This window comes from Oncorhynchus mykiss, chromosome 28 (assembly GCF_013265735.2).
Source record: "Oncorhynchus mykiss isolate Arlee chromosome 28, USDA_OmykA_1.1, whole genome shotgun sequence".
Taxonomy (NCBI): Eukaryota; Metazoa; Chordata; class Actinopteri; order Salmoniformes; family Salmonidae; genus Oncorhynchus; species Oncorhynchus mykiss.
In genome coordinates, this window is record NC_048592.1 from 25,037,530 (window position 1) to 25,049,900 (window position 12,371).

The following is a 12,371-nucleotide window of genomic DNA, read 5'->3' on the forward strand; positions in this document are numbered from 1 at the left end:
TCTCCCTCTAAATCTCTCTCTGTAAATCTCTCTCCCTCTAAATCTCTCTCTGTAAATCTCTCTCCCTCTAAATCTCTCTCTGTAAATCTCCCTCTCTATCTCTGTAAATCTCTCTGTAAATCTCTCTCCCTCTAAATCTCTCTCTCTCTGTAAATCTCTTTCTCTCTAAATCGCTCTCTGTAAATCTCTTTCTCTCTGTAAATGTCTCTCTCCCTCTAAATCGCTCTCCCTCAATCTCTCTCTCTCTCTGTAAATCTCTCTCTCTGTAAATCTCTCTCTCTATAAATGTCTCTCTCTCGCTCTCTGTAAATCTCTCTTTGTAAATCTCTTTTTCTCTCTCTTTCTCTCTGTGTTACTACTCTCAATCTCACACACACACCCACACACAAGAAAGACAGGGCCGGGGGGTGGGGGCAGGTGCTCAAATAAAATAATCATATCTTAATGGCTAATTAAACTACACATTTAAAGCTAATTTAACAACGTCTTGCGGGCAGTAGGTTCAGGACAAAAGCGATAAGAAGTCTATACAAATAAATATATATACTGTATATATGTATTTTCTTTTACCCATAACAAAGGGGCACTTTGGAGACTGGTAGGGTAAAAGGCATGGGCTCTTCTCAGGTAGAGCCCTATCTATGCATGTGCCTGATGGTATTCTACAGCTACCATTAATCTTGTGTGAAACAAAAGTGGGTTCAAATTACAGCATAACCATATTGGTGAAAAAGCTGCTGCCTTGGTCATGTTTAGGATTATTATGTGTCTTTAAGTTGTGCATGATTGATTTTGAAATCCCAAGGTAAGATCATTTTTCACCATACACACACACACACACACACACACACACACACACACACACACACACACACACACACAGTGTAATTCTGTCACATAAAATGTGTAACAGTACAATGACATGCCTTTCACTCAACATACTCAGTCCAGGATGACTGTATACACCTTCATATTCTGTCTATATACACCATGATATGTGTATATACAGTATATATATATTTATATTCCGGTCTCTGACATAGCTCGTTCTGCTATTTCTTTATTTCTTTATTATTAATCATTTTAATCTGTATTTTGTGCCTATGTTGTTTTTTAGGTTTGTTATTACTCATATATTACTGCACCGTTGGAGCTAGAAACACAAGCATTTTGCTGCACCTGCGACAACATTGAAAATCTGTTTACACTTTAATTTTATTTAATTAGATTTGATTTGAACAGTGAGGACCATCCCCTGGCCAGTCTCCACACACCACTGCCTGCTCTGCTCCCACTCACCCCACAGGTTAAACTGTGCCTCTGAAGGCACTGAGGCTCGTCCCCTGTTTCCTGCCTGAATTAACGGAGGGCTTTTGCTGTGGTTTCAAGCATGTTCATATGTGTTGTTCCAGAGCTTGCACAGTTATACCACGTTATTTTAGGTGCTGATATGGGTTTAAGATGTATTCCTGCAAAATGAGGATGTTACTCATGACAATATGGGGGGGGGGGGGGGGGGGGATATTCATAGCCAGTGTGCTGATGATTGAGTTACTTTCTTTCTTTGTCACTCCCTTCAGAGATAAAAGCCTGCTTTTTTCAACAGACTGTTGCGTGATGGTAATTTAGTAGTGGGCCTACGCACTCTCTGATAAGCAATTGGCTACAGAACAACTGCTAGGGACATAGCAGCATTCTTAATAGGAACAGAAGACTGGCTTTGCACAGATCAAAATATTCCTCTTTGTGTATAGAATTTAAGTGGTGTTATAACAATACATATATAAAATACTGATATTAAACTACTGTAATTGAATAAGAATAATGCGTATCCTATTCCAGGTGCAAGGAGCTATCAGTAAAGGAAAACATCGAGTGCATGAAGTAACAATTCCCCATAAACCCTTATGCCGTTGTTATAAGGGCCCATTGTTATATTTTAATCACTTGTTGTTTTTTAATTTGCAACAGCTTAGGTTTCTTATCAAAATGAATGCCTTTGTGTGCAATGTCCATTATGTTCCTTCCTTCCAATTCAGCCCTCTCCCTCTGCTGTGCACGAGCGGGAGGAGGGCGCACCGGTGTCATTCGCTCCTGCCCACTCGTCTCATAGTGATCAGTCTGTGCGTGTTCGCGTCTTGGAGCTGGAATTTGGGGAGTGGAAATACCACTCACTGTTACTTTCACAGTTGGCGTCAAGTCGAATGAGAGTGACTCCTCTGACATTCTACTCTGTCGGTCAGTCAGCGCGCTTCGGAAAAGGGGCGAACCTTTACCGAACGGAACGCAGTCAAGAGGATTAGGAATTGGGTAGTCCGCTCGCACTCTCAGTACGCAGGTGTTTGTAGCTAACTCATGCCTTGGTTCATTTTAGACGGGATAGTGAGTGTATGAGATATTATTGAATTCTGGAACTTTTTCGTTACATTTTTTTATGTAAAAATATCAATTTTCGATTGATACCTGCCGGGGCACTTTAGGTGACTGGGTTTTCTTAATCAACAATTGTTTTCTGCGTTTGGATTATTATAATTTTCCTTGGAAATGGCACATTCTTATTCTGGGAGAGATACACGACTTCCAGAGAGAGGAAACCGTAGTTGAATAATAACACAGGATGCTGCTTGCGACCTGAAGCACTCAGAATAATTTAGACATTTCTGAGACGTTTGTTATTTTGCTTTGCGCACTATAAGAAGGTGGACATATCAAGTATTTTTTACTTTTTTTTTTACACGTGTGTATTTTACAGCACAATGATGTATTGTGGATTTATACTTTTCTTTTCAACCCAACTCCTCTTTGTGGCTTCATTGACTCAAAGTTGTAAGTGTGGACTCTTGAAATATATTTTCTAACATTAGCCTTATAAAAAAATCCTTAATTTGCACCATTTGTCATCACAACTCACCTGTTTTCGGGTCGTCTACCGAGGTGCATCTTGGCAACAGTAGGCTGGAGGGTTTTGCTGGGCGCATCTGTAGCTCTGTTCTCTAAATCAAATGGAAGTCAGGTTATCCAAAACGGGAGAGTGTATTATTTGTTTATTTATTTAAAGGTGTCTTTCCATCAACAGCGGAGAGAGGGAATACTGTACATTAATCAATGACTTTTGTTTTTGAAAAGCTGTTGGTTGTCCTTTATCGTTTATGGTGTGGGTACGTGCGGGTTCTTTTGCGAGCATGTCTTCATATTTGATGTTATTTACTATTCATGTAGAAAAAAAAGAAGGATATGAAAATGACAAAGTACCCTATTTCTGATTCATAACACATGTTTCACTACTAGTTTTGAAACACGCACACTGGTAAATGTGTATTTTAACATCTTCCCCTGGTTAATTATTTCCATGTAGGATTCACTGAGTGTATCAATATTGTTTCTGAATGATCACATCGTTTTTTTAGAGGGGAGACTATAGGCCTACACATCACCCTACTGTTTTTCTTTTGTTATAAAACAGATTGTATGTGTAATTTCCCTGTTGAATAGTTATCTCTATCTGTTTTTGTTTGCAGATAAATGTGGAGATAACATTGAGATAACCAGTGCAGATTATCTCACCTCTCCTGGCTATCCGACCTCATACCCTCCATCACAACAATGTATGTGGGTGATATCGGCCCCAGACCCAGGACAGAAAATACTCATCAACTTTAACCCTCATTTTGATCTGGAGGACAGAGACTGCAAGTAAGTAACGTGCTCTTTTCTGGATGAAGTGTGAAACTCTGCCACCTATTGGTCAAAATAAGAACAATGTTCAGTATTTCAAAGATGTTTCACTTCCTTCCCTCTGGGGCCATATGTATCAGAGTAAGAGAGGGGATCTAGGATCAGGTCCCCTCTGGCCAATTTATAATTTATTTGTATTGATTGTTGTCAAAAGGCTAAACAAATCCTAAATCAGCACTCCTACTATGAGACGTGATGCATACAGTACTGATTTGTACTGATCTGTATGTGACGAATGCAATTTGATTTGATCAATTTGATCATTTGATTATGAAAGAAAACTAGACTGGAGCATCATCCATTACTTCTGGATATTGGCAGTTGAGAGGAAATATAATTGTAATGAAGTGTTTTGTTTTTGATATTTGATTTTATATATTTTTTTTGCTGTGTAGTGCTGTCTACAATATTGTTGGGTCAATTATATAATGTATATTTTGCCTAGTTGTGGGTGAATGTTGCCTAGTCACATTCTTGAGCTGTGCTATCTAGTCCTGATCATTGATTATGATTTGGGTTACACATACAGTATCACACACACACACACACACACACACACACACACACACACACACACACACACACACACACACACACACACACACACACACACACACACACACACACACACACACACACACACACACTATGCACCTCGGGGTAAGAATGCCTTCTCACAAAAGCCCATATGTTCACAATTTACCATAAATAAACCCATTTTTATTATGGTCCCTCTGTCTTTTTAAATGCTTCATAAACTATGTGTAAATCATAGGCTCACTGCCTCGCGCTGGGGTCCTTAACTGCTATTGGATCACGTTTCACCACCAAGGGACCTATAAAATGTTAGCAGTGTTTAGCATTCTGACAGATCCTGTAAAGTGTATAGCTGTAAGGATAGTTGTTGTTCTCTGGAACCATGGTTGAAATGCTTCCAGTTCCAACATGGAATGGAGGCATTCTCTACTTGTATCTTTAAGTTCTGTGTGACGACAACCTAGCCTGTCCTAGCCTGTGTTTTTGACTGTGATGATAGGTTTACTCTGATATTTGTTGTGAGGATTTATATTATAGTTCATAGTCATTGTTTGGCAGAAGTGAAAGTTGTGGTAAGAGACTATGTTTAAAATGCCAAATGAGGGGCCTGGGCTAAATCACAGTTTCCTAAGAGAAAAACTTGCAATTTTTCCTCCCATTAACAACATCTGCTAATCAAACTCCAAAACATGATATTTCAATATCATCTATAAAAGTCATAGTTGCAACGGTTAAGGTCATTGTCCTATGGTGGTTCCACTCTATTCAAATGTCTCCTTTTAATTCAAATGTATTGTCACAACTGAATTCCTTCCTTCAGATACAATGTCCGGGAAAGCTGCAGTGCATGGTTGCATCGCAAATGGCACCCTCTTCCCTATATAGTGCACTACTTTTGACCAAGGCCCTGGTCAAAACTTGTGCACTAAATAGGGAATAGGGTGCCATTTGGGTCGCAACCCATGAGGCGCATGTCATCATCACCCTATATTATTAATTCAATTAAAGAACCAAATAGAACACACATGTCCCTGGAATATGGCTGTAATTAACTAGCTATCCAAACATAGGAAGTAAATAGAACAAACATCAGGTTTTTTTTTTCTTCTAAGGAGGTGTTGGTCTATAATTATGTTTCCAAATGCTACATTTTTATGCAATCTTGAGCTCTTCCCTTGATATCATAGTCGGAACTGACCACTTTACATTCCTTGAGTGGTCAGACATCTAAATAACATCAACCAGGCTTTTGTGAAGATGCTCTGGTGTCCAATGTGGAGCAGTAGCAAAGTCAGTGTCCCAAATCAGGCCCTGTTCCCTATTTATCAAGCAAATCACACACTATTCCCTATGTGCCCTGGTCAAAAGTAGTGAACTATATAGGGAATAGGGTGCAATTTGGGACACAGCCCTGAGCCTAATCAAAAACAGAGTTACCTCACACTGACACTAAAATAGCATGACCGATGAAAAAAATCCCTCAACAGAAACTGGAGCAGACATATGGATTATAGAGTAATCTGAGGCATATTCTTTTGAGGTTGTTTGAACTTTTTCCTCAAGTGTGCGATAATGACCAAGTTTTTGCTCGCAAAGAACATTTTCTTTCTCAGAATCTGAGTTTTTGTCTGCTTTCAATTATGTTGCAGCTACTTAGTACATGGAAAGAAAAGGAATCTCAGAAGTAACTTCCATGGTATGGCAGACTCTTACAGCACCGATCCCAATAGTGACAGTAAAGACATGAAGACGTACACGGTAACAGAGCTACTAACGGTGTTTACATACAAGACTTTACATACAAGACGGGAGATAAACAAAGGATAACATGACCCTCTACGGCTCTAATATAATCAGTCTCTGTCACTTATAGAGTTTAGCTGTTAAGACCCCTGTCAACTTCACTGTGGTGAAATAAAGGGGAAATGCCCATGGAACTGAGCACAAACAAAGAGATTATTGGAGTTCATAGCCCAATTTACTTCCTTAGAAACTGAACCTCAAACAAATCATGTTGTATCCAATAGTACACTTGGCCTTCCTGTTTTTGCCTCCACTGCCGAGAAAATGTAAAACAAGATGTCGGAAAGAGTCATTCTACTTCAAATCAAATTTATTTATATCGCCATTCTTGGCTGATATATCAAAGTGCTGGACAGAAACCCAGCCTAAAACCCCTAACAGCAAGAAATGCAGGTGTAGAAGCACGCTGGCTAGGAAAAACTCCCTAGAAAGGCCAAAACCTAGGAAGAAACCTAGAGAGGAAACAGGCTATGAGGGGTGGCCAGTCCTCTTCTGGCTGTGCCGGGTGGAGATTATAACAGAACATGGCCAAGATGTTCAAATGTTCATAAATGACCAGCATGGTCAAATAATAGTAATCACAGTGAACAGGTCAGGGTTCCATAGCCGCAGGCAGAACAGTTGAAACTGGAGCAGCAGCACGGCCAGGTGGACTGGGAACAACAAGGAGTCATCATGCCAGGTAGTCCTGAGGCATGGTCCTAGGGCTCAGGTCCTCCGAGAGAGAGAGAGAGAAAGAAAGAAAGAGAGAAAGAGAGAATTAGAGAGAGCATACTTAAATTCACACAGGACACTGGATAAGACAGGAGAAATACTCCAGATATAACAGACTGACCCTAGCCCCCCGAAACATAAACTACTGCAGCATAAATACTGGAGGCTGAGACAGGAGGGGTCAGGAGACACTGTGGCCCCACCCGATGATACCCCCGGACAGGGGTACAACCATATTGAAACCAACACATTGAGGCTTGGGGAAGGCCCTTTCAGTTTGGGGAAGGCCCTTTCCTGTGCACAAAGGTCCATACAGAAAAGGTTTGTCGAGATAGGTGGGGAAGAACTTGATTGACCTGCACATAGCCCTGACCTCATCCCCATCGAACACCTTTGGGATGAATTGGAACGCAGACTGCGAGCCAGGCCTAATCGCCTAACATCAGTGCCCGACCTCACTAATGCTCTTGTGGCTAAATGGAAGCACAATGTACCAACATCTAGTAGAAAGCCTTCCCAGAAGAGTGGAGGATGTTATAGCAGCAAAGGAGGGACCAACTCCATATTAATGCCCATGATTTTGGAATGAGATGTTCAAAGAGCAAGTTTCCACATACTTTTGGTCATGTATTGTACATACTTGTATACACACATGCATACATTCGATTTTACTCTGGTGTTCATTATATTATATGTTGTGTTTGTGTTCAATTGCTTTCATGAGCTTTTCTCTCACTGCTCTGAGTTTAAGACAAGGGTTTAGCTATCTTGGAATTAAATACATTTCTAAAAACGTTATTTTCAAGACTCGAATTTCTTCTTAAATTTTTGCTGAAGGAGAAACATAAGAAATAGCGCAAGAATATTTCCAATAACCTTTTCGAGGAACAGCAACTTTGCTTAACTTTCTTCTTAAGTCTATAGTTAAGGAAACAATGGCAGTTAAGAAGTAATTCCTTCTTAAGAAGGTTTTGTGAATCTGGGTCCAGGCCCACGAGGGCACTCTGTCTTCATGTATTTACTGTCGCTATTGGGATCGGTGCTGTAAGAGTCTGCCATACCATGGAAGTTACTTCTGAGACTCTTTTTTTTCTCTCCATGTACTAAGTAGCTGCAACAACACTATTACATTACCCGGTACGTAAATAAATAGTTGGTGATTATATCTTGTCTTTTCGTGACATCGGCCTTTATATACCAATTTTAAAACAACAATATCAGAGTTGTAAATAGATTATTGTAAAACCCCTCTTTACATAATCTAATAAATCCAAGAGATAGTTTGCTGTAGGAATTTCGGGACAAATCCTAATTTAAGATATTTGGAGCTCGTGATTTTAATTTCAACTAAAGCCTCCCAATTACATCAATGAAAGATTTATGTGAACTTCAGAGTTGCGACTGGCGTGCTTATCTGAAGTTATTCTCTCTTGAACTTCAAGTCATGTAATTTAATGAAATCTAAATGCCAGGATGTAGGGTGATTACAGGACTAAACCCAGCCTGCAGGCTCCTAAACTACATGGATGAGGCACGTGCGTTAGTACTTTAGTCACACGTTATATCTCAAGTCGTCCCCCTCTGCATCATTTGTGGGGGACGACATTTTTACTCTTGCCTTGTTTTCCCTTGTTGTCTGTAGTTGGCATAACCTTTGTGGTATGACCTATCAAATAAAACCACAGCTGCAGACCTACAGACTCCCAACCAGCAGTGCCGCTACTAACCTGGTCAGAGACAGTGACTGTCCCAAATGCACTCTATTCCCTATGTTTTGCACTACTTTTGACCAGGACCTTGGGGAAGTAGTGCACTATGTAGGGACTATGTAGGGTATAGGGTGTCCTGCAGGAGATGAAGGGTCCAGTGAAGGATACAGCCCTAATTGAATGATCCTCTCCGTGTGGTCAATGGACATTCCCACTGCTCCACTGTTCTGTGGTCATTGTGGTCAACCAGATTAAATACTTATTTAGACTGCTGGTGGTGAGTGTTATAGAGCCATAGGCTAGTCAGCCTGATGGGCTGTCGTACTATGACCTCTTGGACAGACTTCTGGATTTCATCTGGATTCTCTCTTTTCTTATGATTTCATTTCTCACTTTGTACTGTGTGCACACTGAACTGTCTATACACTCATCAGTTTCCAGTTTTTCTTCTCCACAAGCCATCTCTCTGTCTCGGTCTCTCTCTCTCTCTGTCTCTGTCTCGATCTCTCTCTCTCACTGTCTCGATCTCTCTCTCTCTCTCTGTCTCTGTCTCGATCTCGCTCTCTCTGTCTCTGTCTCGATCTCTCTCTCTGTCTCTGTCTCGATCTCTCTCTCTCACTGTCTCGATCTCTCTCTCTCTCTCTGTCTCTGTCTCGATCTCTCTCTCTGTCTCTGTCTCGATCTCTCTCTCTCTGTCTCTGTCTCGATCTCTCTCTCTGTCTCTGTCTCGATCTCTCTCTCTCTCTCTCTGTCTCGATCTCTCTCTCTGTCTCGATCTCTCTCTCTCTCTCTGTCTCGATCTCTCTCTCTCTCTCTCTCTCTGTCTCGATCTCTCTCTCTCTCTGTGTCTCGGTCTCTCTCTCTCTCTCTCTCTCTCTCTCTCTCTCTCTCTCTGTCTCTGTCTCTGTCTCTCTCTGTCTGTCTCTCTCTCTCTCTGTCTCTCTCTTGATCTCGATATCTCGATCTCTCTCTGTATTGGTGCAAAGTGCACACCATGGACACCAAGCATTTTTTAATCCCGGTACATTGGCACTGCAGTTGACCCATTTTTTAACCTTATGACTGGCTTACACTGAATAGCCACATCATTGGAGCCACTTACATAAACATAACAGAACAGCCCCAATTAGGGGCATGGTGTTCCACAGGGATGGTGGCCCATGTTGACTCAATGCTTCCCACAGTTGTGTCAAGTTGGATGGATGTCCTTTGGGTGGTGGACCATTCTTGATACAACGGGAAACTGTTGAGCGTGAAAAACCAAGCAGCACTGACAGAAACCGGTGCGCCTGACACCTACTACCATACCCCGTACAAAGGCACTTAAGTCTTGCCCATTCACCCTCTAATTAATGGCACACATACACCATCCATGTCTCAATTGTTTCAAGGCTTTCTTCTCTAACCTGTCTTCTCCCCTTCAGCTACACTGAAGTGGATTTAACAAGTGACATCAATAAGGGATCATAGCTTTGACCTGGATTCACTTGGTCAGTCGGTGTCATAGAAAGAGCAGGTGTCATGATTGTTTGGATGCGTTTTCCCAAATAAATGTTGTCACTCACCACTTGGCTTACGCCAGACGAAACATTGTGGATGCATCCCAAATGGCACCATGTTCCCTATCAGGTGCACTACCTTTGATGGGTAATGCACTATATAGGGTGCACTACCTTTGATGGTAGGGTGCCATTTGGGACAAAAGCTTTGTGTGTTTTGTTAACCGACAGACACAGGCAATGGGTCTAAAATGTGCTCTTCAGTCATCTTCAGTCTAAAGTGCACTTTAGTAATCAGAGCATCCAGAGGCCCTCTGCCTCCCTACTCATGGGCAGGCTGAAGTTTTGCACAGCCAAATGAAAACACATGTCAGATTACAGCCTAACGAGCAGATTAATGAGGAGAGAGTTAAGACAAAACTCAGATTCAGAGCGGTGCTGCGCTGCAATCTCACAGCTGCTGTCCCTCTGTGGACAGAAAGCACCCCCTTCCAGATGTCTTCAAGACTTAGGAAATACTTCACGAGTCACAAGAACTGTGTACCAGACCTGGGTTTAAGGATTATTTGAAATAATTTCAAATACTTCATCTGTGTTTGATTGAATTTATCTGCCTTTCATAGACCAATAGAATAGTAGCATAACTGTAAACCCAGCTCATCTGGCACTACAGGCAGGCTTAAGCAAATGTTCAAAGTAATTAAAAGATTTCAAATAGTGTTTGATCACAGGTCTGCTGTCTACAGCATGTACACAGTCTGTCCCCCTTGATAGTGGGTTTCTCCAAGGTTCACTGTGAATAGTAATATTGTCCTATTACCATGGCAATGTGATGTGTGTGTGTGTGTGTGACTGTGCCAACAACAATCATGAGACACTGAACAACAAACTCAATGAACTAATCAGTTAAAAATAGTGCCTTTTTACTCTGTTTGGATCATGTCATTGTAGCTTCAGGTGATTTCATAATGGACAGAAAAGACCATAGGGATGCAGGGAGACCTCTTACTGCTGGGGTCAGGGTCCCTTAAGGGGTCAAAGGGGAGTCCGACCGTCACCCAGTTAGTGTCCTCAGGATGAGAGGGTGAGCCGATGGTCTATATCACTTCAGCATTGCAGTGGATGTCTCAAATGGCACCTTATTCCATATTTAGTGCACTACTTTTGACTAGGGCCCATAGGGCTCTGGTCAACAGTAGTGAAATCTATACAGAATAGGGTGCCATTTGAGACTCATCCAGAGTCAGACAGACAGGAAGCCCATCCTCTGGAGCCAGGGTTATGGTTAGCCGCCCACCAACAGCAGGGACCCTGGTGGATAATAACTCTCTATCACGAGTGGCATGGAGGAATGCCTTGTATCTGCTCCCAACACAAGAACAGGCCCTCAGGCTGACCCCCCAGTCTGTCTGAACTCATAAAGCAGCATTGTTTATAGGAGAGGAGAGGACAGCAGACGTCTTTGATTCTTGACTGCTGAGACTCATTCTCGATACGGCTGTGGAGAAGTTGGAGATCAGACCTGCATCCCAAATGGAACCCTATTCCTTATATACAGATATACTATCTTAATTTGATCACTCGCTTGTCACAGATTATTTTAGTGTATTCAAGGTTTAAAAAGGCTTCTAAAGTTTGTAATTTCCACTTTAAAATGTCAGACTTGGTTTATCCTAACTAAACATGTAAAAACCCTACACAAATATATATTATAATCCACATATTCATTTCCTGTTGATGCAGCTTTATTTTCCTGCTGTGAGAAACTGGTCAAATTAAGATAGGACATCTGTAGTGCTATAAGCCTTATGACCCTGGTCATAAGTAGTGAACTATACTGTATAGTGAATAGGGTGCCATTTGGGATGGATATCAGGTCCCCCCGGCCACTCTTTTCTCTGTATACATCAATGTTGTCGCTCTTGGTGCTGGTGATTCTCTGATCCACCTCTACGCAGACGACACCATTCTGTATACTTCTGGCCCTTCTTTGGACACTGTGTTAACTAACCTCCAGACGAGCTTCAATGCCATACAACTCTCCTTCCGTGGCCTCCAATTGCTCTTAAATGCTAGTAAAACTAAATGCATGCTCTTCAACCGATCGCTACCTGCACCTGCCCGCCTGTCCAACATTACTACTCTGGACATCTCTGACTTAGAATATGTGGACAACTACAAATACCTAGGTGTCTGGTTAGACTGTAAACTCTCCTTCCAAACTCACATTAAGCATCTCCAATCCAAAATTAAATCTAGAATCATCACAGTGCCATCCGTTTTGTCACCAAAGCCCCATATACTACCCACCACTGCGACCTCCATGCTCTCGTTGGCTGGCCCTCGCTTCATATTCGTCGCCAATCCCACTGGC

The 12,371-nt window shown here is 41.7% G+C and overlaps 1 protein-coding gene across 2 annotated transcripts in view; it reads left to right on the plus strand.

Annotated features, from left to right (window-relative positions):
* Positions 1 to 2,120: 2,120 nt before the first annotated feature.
* LOC110508191 (neuropilin-1a) overlaps positions 2,121 to 12,371 on the plus strand; it is a 68,582-nt gene continuing 58,331 nt past the window's right edge. For both annotated transcript variants that reach the window (XR_005040120.1, XM_036965890.1), the window contains exons 1-2: positions 2,121 to 2,826; positions 3,519 to 3,693. Coding sequence is in view for 1 of the 2 variants with exons in the window: in XM_036965890.1 (XP_036821785.1) it covers positions 2,757 to 2,826; positions 3,519 to 3,693 (245 nt within the window). In the remaining variant the exon portion in view is untranslated. The remainder of the gene's footprint in view (positions 2,827 to 3,518; positions 3,694 to 12,371) is intronic.